This window comes from Mustela nivalis (assembly GCF_964662115.1).
Source record: "Mustela nivalis genome assembly, chromosome: 7".
Taxonomy (NCBI): Eukaryota; Metazoa; Chordata; class Mammalia; order Carnivora; family Mustelidae; genus Mustela; species Mustela nivalis.
In genome coordinates this window covers 92655645-92677450 of record NC_139026.1, presented here as the reverse complement: position 1 = coordinate 92677450, position 21806 = coordinate 92655645, and the positions used below count along the sequence as shown (strand labels likewise).

Here is a 21806-nt window from a genome sequence, read left to right as displayed (position 1 = left end):
AAAATCAACAAGTCAGGAAATGACAGATGCTGGCGAGGATGTGGAAAAAGGTGAACCCTCCTACACTGTTGGTGGGAATGCAAGTTGGTGCAAACACTCTGGAAAACAGCATGGAGGTTCCTCAAAATGTTGAAAATAGAACTGCCCTATGACCCAGCAATTGCACTATTGGGTATTTACCCTAAAGATACAAACGTAGTGATCCAAAGGGGCACGTGCACCCGAATGTTTATAGCAGCAATGTCCACAATAGCCAAACTATGGAAAGAACCTAGATGTCAATCAACAGATGAATGGATAAAAAAGAAGTGGTATATCTACACAATGGAATACTATGCAGCCATCAAAAGAAATGAAATCTTGCCATTTGCGACAACATGGATGGAACTAGAGCTTATCCTGCTTAGCGAAATAAGTCAAGCGGAGAAAGACAAATATCATATGATCTCCCTGATATGAGGAAGTTATGATGCAACATGGGTGGTTAAGGGGGTAGGAGAAGAAGAAATGAAACAAGATGGTATTGGGAGGGAGACAAACCATAAGTGACTCTTAATCTCACAAAACTAACTGAGGGTTGCTGGGGTTTGGGGTTTGGGAGAAGGGGGGTGGGGTTATGGACATTGGGGAGGGTATATGCTATGATGAGTGCTGTGAAGTGTGTAAACCTGGTGATTCACAGACCTGTACCCCTGGGGATAAAAATATATTATATGTTTATAAAAATTAAAAATTAAAAATTAAAAAAGAAACAATAATATTTTCTCGTAGAGGTGCTGTATGTGTTCTATAATTTAAAATATGTAAAACACAGCCCTATATTTATGCAAGGTATCATTATTATTATATCTCACATATACTATGAAACACTAAGCTACATTTCAACAGCAACTGCACCAATGATATGACACTAAGAATACTCAATAAGAAGAAAAAATAAACAAGATAAATGGGCCTGCCCACAAAGGAGGAAAACAAATTTTAAATTTTTTAAATTTTAATTTTTTTCTTTTTCCCATTTTTTTAAATTTAATTTCTTTTCAGGGTAACAGAATTCATTTGTTTATGCACTACATCCAGTGCTCCATGCAATATGTGCCCTCCATAATACCCACCACCAGGGTCCCCCAACCTCCAACCCCCAACCCTTCAAAACCTCAGATTGTTTTTCTGGGTCCATAGATTTTTGTGGCTCATCTCTCCCTCCAATTTCTCTCAACTCCCTTCTCTCCATCTCCCCCAAATTTTAAAATTTTAAAACAGAACAAATTTTAAAAGAAACTGTTGGTTTGAAGAAAGTGAACTGTCAGTGTTGCATGAAGATGTCTGTCTTCCCAAAGTTCAAGAGTGCAGAGTGGGCTAACAAGTGTAATTTTACTGTCCAGAAGAGAGGATTAGCAACACCAGTGGGGTAAAAAGATTCAACCAGTGAACTCAAACATATTTAAAATATAAAAGGCACATGACTGACTCCTACTATAGTGATTCCTTAAAAAAAAAAAAAAAAAAAAAAAAAAAAAACAGGAATCATTCCTGGTCTATGAATGATGGACATCCAGATCATTTATGACATAGAATCAAAGAGAATTCTCGAGGTTGAAATACAAAATGCCAAGAACTTAGAGAAATGATCTTAAGAATCAAAAATTCATCCCCAAAAGAATCTGGCCTTCAGAAAGTGAGATTATTCTTCAAAAAAATTAACAGAAATATATAACATTCTTTCCTGAACATCATGCAGCCTATGCAGGCAGCTTCATCAACAGTAGAACAGTTTTATCTATAACATGAAATTTAATTTTAATCCACAGGAGTCCTCAGTGTTCAGTGAGAAGCAATGGGTACATTGGCCATACCTATGGAAGCCCCTTCTTAAACTGAGAATTTAAAAAAAAAAAAAAATCCTAACTAAAATAACTGTATTGCTGCTACTTAGGAGGATTGACAAAGAAGTTTAATTTGACCTGGAAGTTAAAATATATGCCTAGAATTCTGATTCTTGTCAAGAAGAAGTCATAGGAGCCAGAGTCACTCTGTTGCCTGAATCAAGAGAGATTCATCAAGAGAGAGATTCAAGAGAGAACATCTCTCTCTCTCTCACTCGGGCTCTGTGTGTGTGTGTGTGTGTGTGTGTGTGTGTGTGTGTGTGTATAGTGATATCTGAAAGGTGGGAAAGAAATATGGTAAGCCCAGTAATTATTCCGGTTCATTTTACTTAGAGCACTTCAAAATTTGAAAATGTAGTTAAAAATGATCCCATAAAGAAAAACTCTGGTTTGGTTCACTGGTGAATTCTACCAAACATAAAAGTAAAAACTTAGTGACAATTCTACACAAACTTTCCCAAGGAAATTAAAATGAGAAAACACTTTCTAGTTTAGTGTATGAAACTAGTGTAAGGTTAGTGGTAAACTAGATAGGAAAAGGACAAGATAACTACTAGCCAGTATCTGCTGTGAACATAAATGCAAAGTTTCTAATCAAAATTTTAGTAAATTCAATCTAGAAAAACAGCAAAACTATAATATAACTAGGTAGAAGTTATCCTAGGAATATAAAACTGGTCTAACATTCAAAAATAAATTAATCTGGGGCACCTGGGTGGCTCAGTGGGTTAAAGCCTCTGCCTTCAGCTCAGGTCATGATCCCAGGGTACTGGGATGGAGCCTTGCATGGACTCTTTGCTCAGCAAGGAGCCAGCTTCACCCTCTCTCTCTCTGCCTGCCTGTCTGCCTACTTGTGATCTCTGTCTGTCAAATAAATAGAATTTTTAAAAAATTAATTTAATTTAATTAATTTACTATATTAACAAACTAAAATGGATTTCACGTATACTTAATAAACCAAATATACAAGCATATTTGTATATTACATATATGTTATATATTACATATATGTTATATATTACATATAAACATGTGATATATAAAAATTCATATCCTATATATGTATGTGTGTGTGTGTTTATGTGCATGCATATATGTGGTTGACCCTTGAACAACATAGAAGTTAGGTGTGCTGACCAACTCACACACATAGTCAAAAGTCCACATAGAAACTTTTGACACCCCCAAAACTTTATTAATAGTCTACTGTTGACCAGAGCCTTACTTATAACATAAACACATACAATTAACACATATTTTGTACATTGTATGTATTATATACTGTATTCTTACAATAAAGAAGCTGGAGAAAAGATAGTTTTACTAAGAAATTCATAAGGAACAATCACTTCAATTGAACATGGGAAAAACATTTGACAAAACCAGACAATCGTGTCCGATAACAACTCTCAGCAATTTCCCAGCTTAATAAAGAGCACCTATGCAAAATCCATGGATAATATGACCCAGAATGATAAAAGGTTGAGTGACTTCTAATATCAGGAACAAGAGGGATTAGAATAATTTTAATGTAATTGATACTGGCTTAGCAGAAGTTTCACAGGATTCAAAATTATGAACAATTTTGTTGAAACAAAATTTTACTTTTTCAAACACGACATTATCTAATGACTTTCAATTTAATGAAATAACTATTGTAATGGTTTGGTCTACTCTAGTGTCCCTGTATCAAATCACATTTAATGATAGCATGTCAAATCAAATATTTCTCCCAACAATTTGAAAAAGAAAAAAAATAAAGAAAGAAAAAAAAAGGAAAAAGAGAAGAAAGAAGAGAAGAGAAGAAATTAAAAGAAAAGGAAAGGAAAGGAAAGAAAAAAGAAAAGAAAAGAAGTATTGATATGAAAACATTTAGAATGATTTGTATTAAAAACTACCACTATTTAAGCAGTTTAATAAAATTAAAGGGACTATTTTGCATTGATTGATATATTAAGCATTGGTACATAAACATTACTGAACAAGTTGTTAAATATTTTGAATATCAACACTTTTGGTCGCCACTAAAGCAACTCAATCATTATTCAAACTCTTCCATAATAAAAACTCTTTGTCCAGATGGCATCACCAATCAGTTCTCCCAAACCTTCAATGAAGAAATAATATGTTATAAGATCTCTTTTCAGAATAGAAAAGTTGGAAAAAGTTGCCATTTTTTTAAAAAGATTTTATTTATTTATTTGACAGACAGAGATCAAAGTAGGCAGAGAGGTAGGCAGAGAGAGAGATACGGAGAAGCAGGCTCCCCACTGAGCAGAGAGCCCAATGCGGGACTTGATCCCAGGACCCTGGGATTATGACCTGAGCCGAAGGCAGAGGCTTAACCCACTGAGCCACCCAGGCGCCCCAGAAAATGTTGCCATCTTTTAATGATGTTTAAGACAAGCTTGAGTCCAAAATGTGCTATAATTCTTATGAGGAAAACAAATAATTCTGTCTTGATTATAAACATACTACACAACCATTCTGATAAAATTCAGTAAAATCCCATGAAACTGTATCTCAAGACAAATTCAGAAATAATATAATTAGCAAATATTTTCCATTTTCTACACAGCCCTTTTCTGAAACAAAGGATGAGATTCTACAGGACTTACTTTTGGTGAGGGAAAAGCACAAAAGGAAGGAAGGGAAAGCAAGGGTGGCAATGTCAAACAACTTTACCTCAGGAAGACACAGGTATAGGCTTACTTTTCACATATCTTCTTGCAGTAAACCAACCTCCCTTGCTCAGGACAATATGGTGGGGATGGAAACTAAGTAACTAGGAAGAGCTTTGAATTCTTAACTATCCTTCTGGAAGTTCCTTTCTATCACAGTATCCAGAATTCACTTCAGATTTAGTTGGATGACAGCCACCAGATGGCAGCAACTGCAGCTGTGTCCATCCAGAATTTGCTTCTGGAGCCAGAGCCCTCCAGGAACACTGAGCAGTTCTGGATCCTCTCAATCATATAATTTACCATGATAATTAGGCACTTACTTTAGAAAAGAATATTATGGAACTACTCCTATCATGTTAAAACAGGATTTTAAAGCATTAGAAAAATTTATTCAGTAGTATATAAAAAGTACTGTATATTATGACAAAGCAGGGCAAAACTTTTATTTCCTTTCTACATTTTTTAGATGTTAAAAATATTCCTAACTGTTGGAAAAACACTTGAATAAAGACCTCAGTCCACACCATATAAGATAAAAAAAAAACTTTATAATAACTAAAATTCAAATATAATATATGAAAACTTTAATATTTGAAAATATCAGATTTTGAATGGGTAAGTATATGTAAAAAAAGAGAAAAAATAAAATTATATACAAATGTTATGCTACTTCACATGCAAAATTGATTAAAATATCAAAAGAGAATAAACACAATAATATTTGCACAAATAATGGCAGGATATGGGGCATATGGGTGGCTCATTCGGGTAAGTGTCTGACTCAGCTCAGGTCATGATCTCAGAGTCATGAGATTGAACCCCGAGTTGGCATGGAAACTGCTTGAGACTCTCTCTCCCTTTCCCTTGCCCAGCCCCCATCCTCGCTTGTGTTTGCTCTCTCTCTCTCTCTCTAAGGAAAAAATTAAAATAATGACAGGATAATGGGCCAATGACAGAACTGACCCCATATCTATACCTCCTTTCATAAATAGCTGTTTCTAGATTATGAGATTACATCTTTAGAATATTCCACATGCTTTGCAATATATATTTGAATAATAAAAATTCTGGAACCATACTAGTGTTGAGTTTTGACTATACCAAGTTACTTAGTCTCCAACTGCCTCAATGTCCTCATTTGAAAAACAGTGATAAAAGTGATGTTATATGTTCTTTATGTAAAAGCTTTTATTATAAAATATATCATTTAATTTTTAGAAAAAATGAATTAAAAATTAATACAATATTACTGCCACATATTTTCCATGTAAATAATTCTTAAATAATATTCTGGGGATCCTCTTTTTATAGCAGTAGCAATTCTAAGGATGATAGTCTTCAAAATATAAACCTGAGTCTTTGGGAAAGAAAGGGGTGAGTAAAACTCAAAAGTGCTATATGTAACCATTACCATTCTGCTTTGCCCCTACACAGTGTGGCTGCTTTCTTTTCCAAATGAGTATTAGTATACTTGCTTTGTAGGATAAAATAGTTCACACAGATGTAATATTTTAATTCTCATACAATAGCAGCTCTTACTACTTATTTCCTAAAGTAAAACTGAAATGAAGATATTATTATCACATCCAAAATTGAAAACAATGTTTTCATATATTCTAAGCATAGAAATACCATTTTGTAACACTTAGAAAAACATTTGATGTCATATATAAAAATATCTTTTATATATTAATATTCCAAGAACAAGGATAACTGGAACCCTTAGAAAACAAACAGTGTCTACTGGCTCATGGCTTTACGGAAAGAATCATTTCCAGTGTAGTATTCTCTTCACAGCATCTTTCACATCTCTGTTTCTCAGACTGTATATTAAAGGGTTTAGCATTGGTATTATCAATGTGTAGAGCACCGCTACGATCTTGTTTTGTTCTGGGGAGGAGATGGCACCGGGCTGGGCATACATAAAGAACACAGTCCCATAGAACAAACTCACCACAGCTATATGGGAACCGCAGGTGGAGAAGGTCTTACCCCTGCCGTGGGTAGAGGGGATCTTCAGGACAGTGGAGAGGATGTAAGCATAGGAAACCAGAATGACAGTTGTGGTGGTAATGATGATGAGGGCAGAGAGAATGAACAGCACAATCTCGTTCACAAAAGTGTCATCACAAGAGATCTTGATCAGGGCTGGGACGTCACAGAAAAAGTGGTCCAGTCTGTTTTCTCCACAGAAACGCAAACTAAAGGTGAAACCTGTTTGCACGATGGAGTTGATGCTTCCACAGATGTAGGATCCAGTCACCAACTGAGCACAGACTTTCTGCGACATGTGCACAGGGTAAAGGAGAGGGGAGCAAATGGCTGAGAATCGATCAAATGCCATTACAGCTAAAAGGAAGCCTTCAGTTGTGACAAATAGAGCAAAGAAGAAAAACTGGGCTGCACACCCATTGTAAGAAATCTTCTTTTCACTAGACATGAAGTTAGCTAAAGTTTTGGGAGCGATGACTGTGGAGTAGCAGAGATCTAAATAGGACAGGTTTCTAAGGAAGAAATACATAGGCATTTGAAGTCTGGAATCCATCTTAATGACAATTATCATGCTAATATTTCCCACTACAGTGACTGTATAGATTAGCAAGAACACTAGGAATAAGAGGATTTGTAGTTTTGGAGGGGTTCCAAAGCCTAGCAGAATGAACTCTGTCACTTCTGAGTAATTCCAATTAAGTTCGTTTTTCATGGCTGAGATGTAGGTGGAACTGGAGAGATGTAAAAATGAAAGAAATAAGTGATCAGAACACTAGTTTAAGTAAAAATAACTAAAAGCTAGAATGGAAAAAATTTTATCGTATTGTTCCCAATAAATTACAAAACAGCAATACAGAACAAATTGTTATTTTTAAAGAATAAAGAATTTAATCTGATTGGTCACCCTTTGAGATATACCTATTTTGCAAATAATGCAGGCTTGTTCTCTAAGCATGCTTTGGAGAAATAGAGATTCTAGCAAAGTGTATAGAAACAAGAGCTCATCGATTGCTTTCCCTTGAGTTATTATCAGTTATTACCATTGAAAGTTGCCTTCTCTTGTGGAATATATTTCTCACAGACATAATAATCCACTTAAAACTTCATTTGGAGTGAAACTCTATTAAATTGATGATCTCTTTTTATTTTTTTAAAATCATTTAGCTTCCTTATCTACTGTAAAGATAACAGACAAATATTATATTTATTTTTCTTTTATTACAAGGAGAAAAGCTTCATATTCTGACAAAAGAATCATCTTTTTTACCTGGTAACTCATATTCTTATTTCTCTCATTATTTTTTGTCCTTATGGTGATGTGCACTCTTATTGGCACAATTCACTTACTAAAAACAGAAGCAATTCTTGAGTATATATTCTAAGCATGATTTCATCAGACTTTTGTTTTTTCTCTTTCTCCTTTTTTCCTGCTTTCCCTCCCTCCTTCCTTCCATCCTTCCTTCTTTCCCACTTTTATTCCCTTTGGAGTTTTCAAGGGTGCAAACTAGGTAGGGAATTCTAAGATCTTGGATAGAGATTATTCTGTCCTTTCAGAAACAAACAAATCTAGTAAAAATACAAAGTTCTGTGCATATGGAGGAAAGAGGGCACATATGACAATTTTAAGATAGGTAAAAATGGGGGAAAAGGAAGAAATGTGTATTTAAACAAGCTTGCATTATATTTACTTAGACATGTGATGTTATGGCTATAAGTGTCCCTAAAACATGGTGGTAGAAAAAGGAAGTAATTTTTATTTTATTTTATGTATGGAGAAATTAAGAAAAAAATATTTAAAAAGCTTCTTTAGAGGCATGAGATTGAGGAAGGAAGTGGTTTACTATTCAATAAGCTATCATAAAATATAAAATAAAACTAACAATTCAAATATTCACATACTATGGAAATATCTTTCATATTTTATAAACATAGTTTTATAAATATATAACAATTATTATGTAAGTTGTATAATTATGATAAATAAAAATTATATAAGATATAAATTACACAATGTCTCATAATATCTCTTGTCATCTTTATTTCGGTCATTGCCATGGTTTCACTAATGGTGACATTCTTTCAAGACAGGTTGAGACAACGCAAGTATACTAGAAGTCAATTTAGTCCAGTATTTATATTTACTTCCTTGAAAAAAATTAAAAGTTAACAGCAATGTTGACTGTTTGATTTTAGAAGGCAGAAAAATCATCAAAATAAACTCTGGTAGGGCCTATCAACTAAAAAATGTATGGTTTCCTTAAATACACATTTTATACAAAACTTCTGGTTTCAACAGAAAAATTGAAAAAAAAAGTAACTAAAGAAATCTAAAAAAGAATGTGTTGAGAAAAAACTAGATATAAAAGATATTCTTAAGAATGAACCATTTCTCTCCTTGTAAACTCTCTACTATATGTGAAATCATGAAGAAACAGGAGTATGAAAAGAAGTGCACCTTGGTTTCCTATAACACAGATTGCATCTCTTCCCTGGCCAGATCAGACTCCATGTGCTAAGATGAACAAGCACTAGCAACAATTGTAGTTTTTTCTCTCTCGATCTCTCTTTTAATTTATTGTACTTTTTCACTGATTAAAGCAACAACAAACCTGGTCTGGTCCTGAGAGAAATTCTCTCTTGAGGAGGGAAACCGGAGCAGTTTACATTCCCTCTGTAAGATGGTAGCCAGGCACAAACAACTTTCTCACCAGTAATGTGCTCAGAATGCAAAAGAGAAGTGAGAGAAGAAATGATTCATTAGAAACTTATCAGACCTTTGGGAAGTAGAAACGCTCTCCAGAGAGCATGAAAACTATCCTTCTACCTACTGAACTAAATAATAATAACAATTAAATACATTTGGATGAGAAGTATTTGATTCTTTTTTTTTTTTAACTTCATAATCTATGCAGAGGAAATTCACCATTTTTCATCTGAGTGGATAACAACCCTTACTTTTAGAAATTCATTTCTTATCTCTACTGTTAATATGTCATACTTGTATTAGAAGAAAATTTTATATGCAGAATAATCCAAATAGTCAGGTGAAGAGTTGGGGTTGGAAAAGGAGGATTTTGAAGTAACACAGAGACTGCCAGAGCAGGCAGTCATACATCCATCTCTGGTTTGAAAACATAAGAGAGGTGGTGTTAAGGATCCCAGAAGCCTGGGAATTCCTTCAAGAGTGAGAACCATGGCTGGGTTCAGCCACCTGCGCTAGAACCAAAAAGTGAAACCACCAAGGAACATACTGAAAGAGAAAGAAATTCCCTCTCCTCACACATCCTCAGTTTTGCCATTAGTGGGAAAAACAGCTTCTCCAGGATCCTAGAGATCCTTCCTATTTTATCTTGATGATATTTCCCTTTAGCTGGACAACTCTCTTTGGTATTTCTTAGGGCACAAATTTGATATAATGTATTCTCTTGATCTCCCTTATCTGAAAAAACTCCTTATTTTGCCTTTAGTTCTGAAGCCTGTGTTTTCTGCACATACATGTTGGTTTGGTCTCCCCTCCTCCAATCTTTAAGCACTTTAAAGACTTTACACTGTTCTGGTTTGAATTGTTTCTGACAACAAGTTCATGCTTTAACTTTGATGTGCATGTGTGTGATGTCCCTTCTGATGAGCTTTATTTGGTTTTCTCTCTGTCTATGGGATTTCTCTATATCTATCTATGGGATTTTGCCCATTTTCTTGAATCTGTGTGGTTAGATTTGTCATCAAATATGAAAAATATCTGCCCTTTGTACTTAATATTGTTTTTCTGGTCCCTCTTCTTCCAGTTACATGTATTTTCTCAGTTGTCACTGAATGCCTGTTCATTATTTTTCCTTTTTAACTTAATTTTAGGTTTGGTTTGTTTCTATTGCTATATATTCAAGTTTAAAATCTTTTCCTTCTGATTTGTTCCCTTTCTCAGGAATTACCGTCATTCACAACTTTTTGGGCAATCTCCAAAAATATTTGGTTCATGTATTTTCTCCAGAGTTTAATTGTTTTGTGATGGAAGGCAAATCTATGGTTGCCATTCTTTCATAACTAGATGTAGAAAATCTAAAATTCATTTTTTTTAAAATTATTGAATTACCTCAGCATTTGTGGTACATACATACACATCAGTGAGATTTCATTGTTCTTTTTTATTGAAGTACTTTATTTATTATTTGTCTGTTTGAACTTTTAACTTAATTTTTGAGTGAGATTTGTCTACAATTTTTTAGTTTAATGTCCATATGACATTTATGAGAGACTCATAAATATAGTAGGAGAGTATTTTCTTTACTACTATTTCTGACAGAGTTTATGTAAAAGTTATCTTCTTTTTTCTTAAATGTTTGCAAGTAAACACTGGTGAAGCTATTTATACTTCATAGGAATATCATTAATAAAAATTCAGTTAGTTTAAGATATTTTAAAATTTGCATTTCTCTTTTATTCATAATTTTGTTCTACTTAAAATATTTTTATTTAAACATCATTAATTTTAGTAAAAATGTTTTCTTTTTTTTAGTAGCAGAAGAATATGTTGTGCCACCCCCATTTCATTCCTGATCCTTGTGATTTAATGTTGTTCTTTTTTCCTTATTAAATTTAGGATTTTATACACACTACTAATTATTCAAAGAATCAACATTAAAGTCATGTGAATAGCCTATATCATTTATAGTTTTTCTAAGTAATTTTACCTTTATTGTTTATTTTCTTTTTGTTTTGTTTTGATTTGACTTGCTGTTTTCTATTTCATATTATCAAGAAGATTGTTATTCTTTTAAGATCTAGGTGTTCTTGCCTTTCTTCATATTTATAAGTAAGGGTTTGTATATGCTCCAAGTACTACTTATTCTTATGAAGCTTAGAAATATCATAGTTCATTGTCATTTAGTTCAAACTAAATCAAAACTGAATTTGATAGATAATTAGAACACTTTATGGGCATGGACATTAGAAACAAACACCTCCTAAAAATCCACTTGATTTCTGTATCAGGTTGACTATGATTAAGAACATAACACTGAATGATTTAAATTGGTGACTTTCTTGAGGGTTCATGTCCCATCTAGTGTGAATGACAGGAAAAGACTCTTACATATTTGTAAGAAATAGCATGTTGTTACTGCTAATGCTATTGTGAGTAGCTTAAGAATAAAAATACTATATTAGATTCTGGTACATGTTACAGATTAGATAGTCAAGATCTATGTCATGTGCTTTCTAGAAGAAGAGATTGGAAAGTTTAAATGTGTCCTGCCACAAGGGTTTTTGACCCAGATTTTGTTCTACCAATTAGATCTACACAGACTCTGAATTTAGAATGGAACAAAGACTTAGGGGTTGATTTTCTGTTCATTTTAACTTTTTCTTCTACCAGTAGACAAGTTTTGGAAACATGTGGGCTTTTCTTTGAAGCATTGTTGAATTCCCAAATTCCTAGAGAAGCAGTTTTGATGGATGAAGAAGTAGTTACATCTTTTTGCTCCCTTCCATCTGAACCCTGGATCATAGTTAAGATACTATATTTTTAAATTGTATCTCCAGTGGTAGCCTCTCTCTGTGAGTTAATCCTAAATTATCCTGAGGGTCATTATAAGAATGTCACCCAGGAACACTTGGGTGACTCCGTCGGTTTAACGTTGACTTTTTTTTAAATTTATTTTTTATTTATTTTCAGCATAACAGTATTCATTATTTTTTCACCACACCCATTGCTCCATGCAATGCGTGCCCTCTATAATACCTACCAACTGGTACCCCAACCTCCCACCCCCCCGCCAATTCAAACCCCTCAGAATGTTTTTTAGAGTCCATAGTCTCTCATGGTTCACCTCCCCTTCCAATTTCCCCCAACTCCCTTTTCCTCTCTAACTCCCTATGTCCTCCATGCTATTTGTTATGCTCCACAAATAAGTGAAACCATATGATAATTGACTCTCTCTGCTTGACTTATTTCACTCAGCATAATCTCTTCCAGTCCCATCCATGTTGATACAAAAGTTGGATATTCATCCTTTCTGATGGAGGCATAATACTCTATAGTGTATATGGACCACATCTTCCTTACCCATTCGTCCGTTGAAGGGCATCTTGGTTCTTTCCACAGTTTGGCGACGGTGGCCATTGCTGCTATAAACATTGAGGTACAGATGGCCCTTCTTTTCACTACATCTGTATCTTTGGGGTAGATACCCAGGAGTGCAATGGCAGGGTCATAGAGAAGTTCTATTTTTAATTTCTTGAGGAATCTCCACACTGTTCTCCAAAGAGGCTGCACCAACTTGCATTCCCACCAACAGTGTAAGAGGGTTCCCCTTTCTCCACATCACCTCTTTATTTTGGCTCAGTTCTTATTTGGATCATGAGATCAAGCTCTGGCATGGCCACTGCAGGGAGTATCTCCTTGAGGTTCTCTCTTTGTCCCTCTGCCCCTCCCCCTGCTCATCAAACACATGCACACAAATGCACACACACTCTCTCTCTCTCTCTCTCTCTCAAATAAATAAATCTTAAAAACAAACAAACAAACAAAAAAGAGTGTCACTCAGAAGTTCCAAGCCTTTCCAAATTGATAGGCTACTAGTCACCTAAATTAATATTTTCCTGTTTAAAGTAACAAACCTATTTATTCTTCCTACACCAACAAAACTTTTACTAATATTATATTAAAATGAGGAGCTCTTGCCCTATTTTGTATTCCACAAACTGAAAAGTTCTAGATAAATTCTAGAAATAACTTTTAATTAAATGGAGGTTTAGGAGCACCTCGGTGGCTCAGTTAATTAAGTGTCTGCCTTTGGCTCAGGTCATATTCTCAAGATCCTGGGATCCTGTCCTGCAATGGACTTCCTGCTCAGCAGGGATTCTGCTTCTCCTTCTGCCTCTTACCCTGCTTCATCCTCTCTCTCATTCTCTCTCAGTCTCTAGCTGTCAAATAAATAAGTAAAAACTTTAAAAGGGAGGACTTAAAAGGTAAGATTACAATTAATTCATGGAAATATTTAGGACAAAAATGGCATCTTGAAAATATAAAGCCCATTAAGTATAGTGTCATCTCTATGGTTTTAATGTAGTCTTTCCATCACAAATATTTTAAAATATTTCACTAAGAAATTTTAAAATAATCTTCTTGAATGTTATTATTTCTTTTATTTTCTAATTGTTTAGTTTTGAATATATGAAAACATAGAAATCACAAAACATTATCTGACCTTTAATTTGTGATTTAAATATTTATGACATCATGAAATATGTCTACATCAAGGAATACAGGTAAACCCTAAGCTGGAGTGAATTTTTGTCTTTTTTGAATTACAATTAATGTAATTTACTACATAATTAAAAATATTCACTTTTTAGTCTAACATCTAACTCTTTTCTCATATGGTACAAAATTTTATATCTGTCTCTCTGTGCCAACCAATACATATGTTATGACAATTACCAGAAACTTTTTCTTCATCAGTGAAAAAATTAAGTTCAAAGAAATTCCCAAAGGATACATACAACCTGTACCTGGAAAAGTTTCCTGTACTTGTAATATTATTAGATTATTTTGTTTGTATCTGCGGCTAACACAGTCCTCATGGACAACAGCCCTGGAGCCCGCACTTAGGTCTCCACAACTGACTTTAAGATTACTCTTCTCCCAGTGGAATTGATCAGAGGATGAGCAACTGTAATGTTGGAATATCCTGAAGAAAGGTTTCACAGGGCTAAAAATAAGAACATTGTAAACAACCATTGTTGACATTCAAACAAATGATGATTGACTCTAGATGACACAAAGTCGCTAAGGTCCTTTAACACCCATGATTATTTCATTAGCCTTAAGACATATAAAGCATACTAGATTTTATGAAAACAACTTTCCTTCAGTATATTCTTTAAATATACTTTCCCTGAATGAAGAGCAAGATCCCTTGAACTGATGCAACTTTACTAGAAAGTCATCTTTGTGGCGTAAGAACTGCAATGTTCATCAGCTTCTCTCTGCTTCAAAAAAAGCTAAATGATTATGGCATATTTTAAATAAACAACTACCAGTGGAAGTAAAGTAAATATAATGAGGCAAGAAAAATGCATTATTTAGGAGAATGGACTTGATCTATGGAAATGACCATTTATTTAGAAAGAGCTTTAAACAATTTTATTTAACATAAGATTAGTGGCTTTTAAATTTTTTAATTTTATCATACATATCACTTACCTATTTTTAGTCTCTTTTTGAAATGATGGGTACAGTAGTAATAAAAGTTAAAGAAACTGAGGCAAATAAGGTAACAATACATGAAAATGTTTTTATTATTGTCATGTAATGATTCAAACACTGGACTATCATAGGCTGCCAACCTTGTCATAGAGATTACATGTAGCATCTCTGTTTTAGATTATCATAGCACTCTTATTTTAGATAAAAAAGTGAAAAATTAGACAATATTAAATTCTATAACTGGCTGAACTCTGAGCAAAATTATGACTTAAATACAATAACTCCAAAATGTCTTTCCTGCTAATAACTGAATACCAACTTCATAAGTCTAACATTATCTAATGCAAATACTTGAACGCTCATGACATTAAAATTGTTTTATATGCAATATTGAATTAAGATGCAAATAATGTATTCTACATTTAAGAAACTATGTGACTAAGAAAAAAGCCTGGATTGCATTTGTTTTTTGTTTTTGTTTTTGTTTTTTTGCTTTATGTCTCTCAGCAGGTTTCTGCCATGGGTGACAAGGGGACAAGCAATCACTCAGAAGTGACTGACTTCATTCTTGTAGGCTTCAGGGTCTGCCCAGAACTCCACATTCTTCTCTTCCTGCTCTTTCTGCTTGTGTATACAATGATCCTTCTAGGGAATGTGGGGATGATGACCGTTATTATGACTGATCCAAGGCTGAACACACCAATGTATTTCTTCCTAGGCAACCTCTCCTTCATTGATCTCTTCTATTCTACTGTTATTGCACCCAAGGCTATGATCAACTTCTGGTCTGAGAGCAAGTCCATCTCCTTTGCCGGCTGTGTGACCCAGCTCTTTCTCTTTGCCCTTTTCATTGTGGCTGAGGGATTTCTCCTGGCAGTCATGGCTTATGACCGCTTCATTGCCATCTGCAACCCACTCCTCTACTCTGTCCAGATGTCAGCTCGTCTCTGCATTCAGTTGGTGGCTGGTTCCTATTTTTGTGGCTGCATCAGCTCAGTTCTTCAGACGAGCATGACATTTACTTTGTCCTTTTGTGCTTCCCGCACCATTGATCACTTTTACTGTGATGACCGTCCACTTCAAAGGATTTCTTGTTCTGATCTCTACCTTCATAAGATAGTTTCCTTTTTCTTATGCAGCATTATTATTTTGCCTACCATAATAGTCATTATCGTGTCCTATATATATATTGTGTCCACAGTTCTAAAGATGCGCTCCTCTGAGGGACGTAAGAAAGCCTTCTCCACTTGCAGCTCTCACCTAGGTGTCGTGAGTGTACTGTACGGTGCCATCGTTTTTATGTATGTCATCCCTGACAGATTTCCTGAGCTGAGTAAAGTGGCTTCCTTATGTTACACCTTAGTCACTCCCATGTTGAATCCTTTGATTTACTCCCTGAGAAACAAAGATGTCAAAGAAGCTCTGAGAAAGATCCTGGGGAAAAAAGCATTTCTATTTAATTCTATCTTAACAGTGACATAATTGAAAGGCCTGGACATTATGACAACTTGGGGAGGCATCGATGCAAAGAATTCCTCCAATGATTTTGAAAAAATTAATTTTAGAAAGTTTATTTATCTGAATCCCATGAACTTAACAGCTGTCAAGTACATTTTGGAGTGGAATGGCTTTCTCCATACTTCTTCTTCATTTGGGTAAAGATCATGATTGCTGTGTATTTCGATTTTAGGGAAAATATATTCCAGATTTGGTGCTGGCACTCTGAAGATGATGTTTGGGATGTTTATCTTGAGTCAGTAACAAGTGTTGTGAAATATGTATATAATTGGTAGAAGTAACAAAATCTGATATGGTAAGAAGACAGAACAAAATATCAGATTTACTGGAAAAATCTTTTTCAGTGCTGCATGAGAGAATCAGATGTTCTGCAGTGCACACAGTGCTGATGGTGACATATGTGTCACTCTTAATTGTCCAGAGGCCCAATGAGTGACACACATATGTCATACTTTTCTGGGGCTTAAATCATTCTTGAAAATTCTCCTTTTGGACAAGGAAACTGTAATGAAAATGAAAGAAAAATAAAGAGGATTCTTTTGTTGTTGTTGTTCTACATACCTTAGAATTAATTCACCGAATCAATATTTATGGATTTTTATATACATTTTGCTGTACAAAAATCTCTAGGTATAAATAATTTTTGGACTTAAACGCACAGTCAGATGGGGAAAAAACAACTGGCCAGAGAACCAAAATGTCACACGGAAACCCAGTGAAAAAGACATTTATGGAATATACAAAAAGAGCGCAGCCTTTAGAGGTGAACAGTCTTAATGGTCAGTGAAATCTTTTTCTACACATTTTTTAAAAATAGGTAAAATTGAGCAAGGTAAAATAGACAGGTTTCTCTGCAAAATCACTATATGGTGAACTGCATGAGGTTTGGTAAGTCATTTGTACTGCACAAGACAAAAAGTGAGGGATAAGCCTTAAAAATGGATTCATGGAAATTGTGCAGACCTCTATGTCAAGCCAAGGAAGATGACTTTTATTCTGTAGACAAGAGGTAGGCATTGGGGATTTTATTTTATTTTTTTTTAAGATTTTATTTATTCATTTGACAGACAGAGATCATAAGTAGGCAGAGAGGCAGGCAGAGAGAGAGGAAGAAGCAGGCTCCCCACTGAGCAGAGAGCCTGACATGGGGATCGATCCCAGGACCTTGAGATCATGACCTGAGCCGAAGGCAATGGCTCAACCCACTGAGCCACCCAGGTGCCTGGCATTGGGGATTTTAGAGAAAGACAGTATTGTGTTCAACTGGGCATTTTGCAAATATCATGTTGATATCCTTATGGAAAATAAATATTCACAAGGAGAAAGAAAGTAAGTGATTGCCCAAGTAAGAGATTATGGTGGCTTTTACTAAAGGCAGTCTTCTTAAGGACAGTGAAGAAGAGACTCTTTAGAATGACAGGTAAAGTAAGCTGAAGATGGACTGATGATTGATAAAATGAGAATGATGCAGGAATGAAAAATACCTTCTAATGTTTAAGCATCTCTGCTGGAGAAAAGCTACTTCATAAAATGAGGAAAAAAATCTAAGTAATAACAGTTCACTGATAACTTGAGAGTTAAAAAATAAGCTCAGGTGTCAAACTGAGCTTTCAATTTCTGTGTTTGCCATGTAGTTTTGGGCAAGTTGCATAGTATCTCCATATTTTAATTTTCTCCTGTAAAATGGGGTGTATAAGAGTATTTACCTCGCAGAGTTACTTGAATGATTAAATTACATACATTTCATACAAATCTGTTAAATCTATATATTTATTGGCTGTCAGATTTGTTCTTTCTTCATGCCTTTAATACTATCGATGTTAATTCTGAGAGAAGACAGTAACTTTCTCTGTCCCTTTCCCTTCTTTACCATAAGGCATTAACAAGTCCCCAGGAGCACCTATGTTTTCATTTCCATAGACAGAACTTGAGTCACTTTGTTATTTCAGCCTTTATTTTCCTTTTTGCTAACAACCAACAGAAAAGATCAAAACAAACAAAAAGAACAGAGCCCCCAACTAGGGACGGAATAGTAAGTTATGGTCAAATGAGGTATCTAGTTCTCTCTCTACTCATGTCTGTCTGTAAGAATCCCTTCTTGTATTTCAATAAACGTCATCTCTTTCACCCATATTTTTAAAAATACAGATTACTAGGGAAAACAGGGGACTCGCTAAGTAGAAAAACTTCATGAGGATTTTAGGGTAAGTGTTCACTGTGCTACGGTAGTATGCCACCTCTCTCCTGAGGTGAAGCAGAAAGATTTTTAGGTTGAAAGAGGCATATTTTACAAAGCCACCCCCATGAGTAAAATGCAGAAGCCTTCATGCCAGTACTCTGAGTCCTATAATGGAATGACCCAGCAATGAAAGAAGCTCCTCATCCTTTAAATCATCATCCAATGGATTGGTAACTCTTTATCCAACTGAGGAAAATGACCCGAACAATAGTGTTAACTGTTGGGAGAACAATGTTCCTTTGTATGCACCACATCCTGCATTCCCAGCAACCACCACCAGACACACACATACACATCAATACAAAAATAATCATGGTCTTGCGACACACACACACACACACACACACACACACACACACACACACAGGATACCTTTGAGAAGGACACCAAGAACAATTAGTGGCTATATCACTCCCCAGTGCAATGTATGTGTAATGTCATCCAGCTGACTCTGAAGAGAATCCTCAGACTAAGCTAGAAGCTAACAGGCCTCACCATGAGAAGATACATACAATAATTTTTCAATGTTGACCTTTTCCTTTCTTTTCCTGATGTCAAGTAATTTTTGCCATTGCTACAGGAATTAAATTCAGGTATATTCTGTTCTTGTTTCGAACTTGCTCTTCTCAGTTTACTTTTCAATTAAAGTACGATTCATGTATAATACAGAGTATTTCTAAAGCAGAGATGAGATTGAAAAAGAATAATAATAGCATGTTCATATAGATTAATAAAAATATATGCATAAATGCATACATACACATAAATGTGTATATATATATGTAATTCTCAAAATATGAGATATACATTAGAAGGCTGCTAATAATCAAATTTGTAGGCAAGTAATGGAAAAAGTTATTTTAATATTATATAGCTAATATTTTGATTTGGTAATTACTAGGTTTTTTAAAAACATTGGTTAGTACTTAAGTAACACCCTCATCTAAAACATTATGCATGTGGGGAATGTCAAACTCATTTAATGACCTCCCATTGAATATATCATTATAGCTGAACATAGTGTCAATAACTGGTAAAGTTTTCTCTTTTATAAGATTCCGCTTATTTAAGAGAGAGAGAGAAAGAGAGGTTGAAGCAGAGAGAGAGAGACAAGCAGACACCCCACTGAGCAGGGAGCTCAACTCAGGGCTTGATCCCAGGACCCTGAGATCATTACCTGTGCCTAAGGCAGATGCTTAGACATCGGAGCCACCCAGGTATCCACAAGTAAAGTTTTCTTCATTAAAATGATAATATTGGTGCTGGTAGATCCTCACTTAACTGCTGCTACATTAACAACATATACATTAAAAAGTTTAACCTACTTTTTCTCTGAGTTTTTTATATAAATATCTTCTATTATCTTTAGTATATTCCTGTGTTTTAGGTCCAAACTAAGTCTTCAGTCCAGAAAAAAAAAAATCTCTGCCCATTATTTTTTCTCAAATATTTCATTGAAGGATAATTGTGTGAAATGAACTGTTTATTCAGAGTATACAATATCATGAGTTTGAACGGTTTGTACACTAATGAAATCATCACCACAAGATACAGAACATTTCCATCACCTCGAAATGATTTATCATGTCCCTTGTTAGTCCATGCTCTGTCCCGCTCCATTTCCACATCACCAGTGATCTCATATGTTTTGCATATCTCCATATAACCTGCATACTGTATGTATGCTTCTTGCAACTTCTTGAACTGAGTAAAATGAATTTGAAATGTATTTATATTCTCATCTGTTTAAGTAACTCATTCTTTTTATTGCTCAGTAGTATTCTATTTCCCATTGTATACATATGGCCAAATTTTGCTTATGTGTTCTTAAATTGATGAGTAACTGAGGTGTTTCCACTTTTTAAATATTTTGAATAAAACAAATAGAAACATTCACATGTATGTTTTTGAATTAAGGCCTACTCATTCTTTCTCCTCTTGCAGCCCAGCATGATAAGAAGCACATAGGGAAGTGCAAACAAGAACGTAGGGGACTCCTCTTCCCCTGGACCCCAGTCATGGACTACCGTATCACCTTGAGAGTGGCAGGCTTAAAACATATCTTATTTCCTCCAGCTCCAAGTTGCAGAAGCCCTATTCAAGGCAAGAGTGGCTACAATGTCTGGAGACCTTTTCCTTTACCCAGGGCCCATTCACAGGGTAGAAACTCTACCCCAGGCATGGTAGGTCAAGAATGAGTGGGTCCCAATTTCACTTGCGCCAGTTCAAAGGATAGAGATTTTTTGCCAAGACAGATTACTCAGCCATCAGAAATGATGAATACCCAACTTTTGCATCAATATGAATGGGACTGGAGAAGATTATGCTGAATGAAATAAGTTAAGCAGAAAAAGTCAGCTATCATATGGTTTCACTTACTTGTGGAACAGAAGGAATAAGATGAAGGACATTAGGAGAAGGAAAGGAAAAGTGAATTGGGAGAAATTGGAGGAGAAAATGAACCATGAGAGTCTGTGGATTCTGAGAAACAAACTGAGGGATTTAGAGGGGAGAGGGTGTGGGGATGGGTCAGCCTGGTGGTAGGTATTAAGGAGGGCACGTATTGCATGGAGCACTGGGTGTTCTACATAAACAATGAAACTTGGAACACTGCATCAAAAACCAATGATGTATTTTATGGTGACTAACATAACAGAATAAAAAATAAATAAATAAATATGTAAGCAATTGTTGCTGTCAAAAAAAAGAGAGAGAGAGAGAGAGGGAGGGAGAGAGAGACAGAGAGAGAGATAAGCTTAGAAGACCATAGGCTAAGACCTTGCCCAGAAACCTGCACATAATGTCAGGGTGTCATCCTGAAAGAACTAGGCCACTGCTCCTGCCTCAGTTCCAGGACACTTGAACACAGGTTTTACCTGGAATGATAGGCAGGCCATAGTAACAGAGGGCCCCAGAACTCTTCTCAATTGAACTGACTTCATTTGGAATTAAATGTGGGAAGGTTTAAGCATAAGCTTAAGGGACTCTAAAACATAATAAACATTTGTTGATAAGCAATTAAGAGAGGTTGCTTGCTCCATGAGAGCAAAAAGCTAACTGTAGACCAACTAGAAAGATGACCAGGGAGAAGGAGGGAAGGAGACAGCAAAGAAGCCCCCCGAGAATTGGAGAAAACCTCAAAGACTGGCCTTAAGGATTATCTGTGCAGAGGGACAGAATCCAGTGGATCAGACAATGGAGAAATATATGTGCCACAATGTTTTCAAAACAATAGAACAAAAGAAGAATTATTGGAACCTTCCTCCTGGGTAGGAAACCTA

The 21806-nt window shown here is 35.2% G+C and overlaps 2 protein-coding genes across 2 annotated transcripts; one reads left to right on the top strand and one right to left on the bottom strand.

The window, feature by feature from the left end:
- Positions 1-6338: 6338 nt before the first annotated feature.
- On the bottom strand, positions 6339-7333 carry LOC309869910 (olfactory receptor 9S13-like; the record flags this gene model as incomplete). The annotated part of the gene is made up of 1 exon (XM_082741670.1): positions 6339-7333. Exon 1 carries the CDS (start codon positions 7272-7274, stop codon positions 6339-6341), a length of 936 nt encoding a protein of 311 aa, XP_082597796.1. The 5' UTR covers positions 7275-7333.
- Positions 7334-15275: 7942 nt separating this feature from the next.
- Positions 15276-16250, top strand: LOC309870313 (olfactory receptor 9K2-like; the record flags this gene model as incomplete). The annotated part of the gene is made up of 1 exon (XM_082742468.1): positions 15276-16250. Exon 1 carries the CDS (start codon positions 15288-15290, stop codon positions 16248-16250), a length of 963 nt encoding a protein of 320 aa, XP_082598594.1. The 5' UTR covers positions 15276-15287.
- Positions 16251-21806: the final 5556 nt, after the last annotated feature.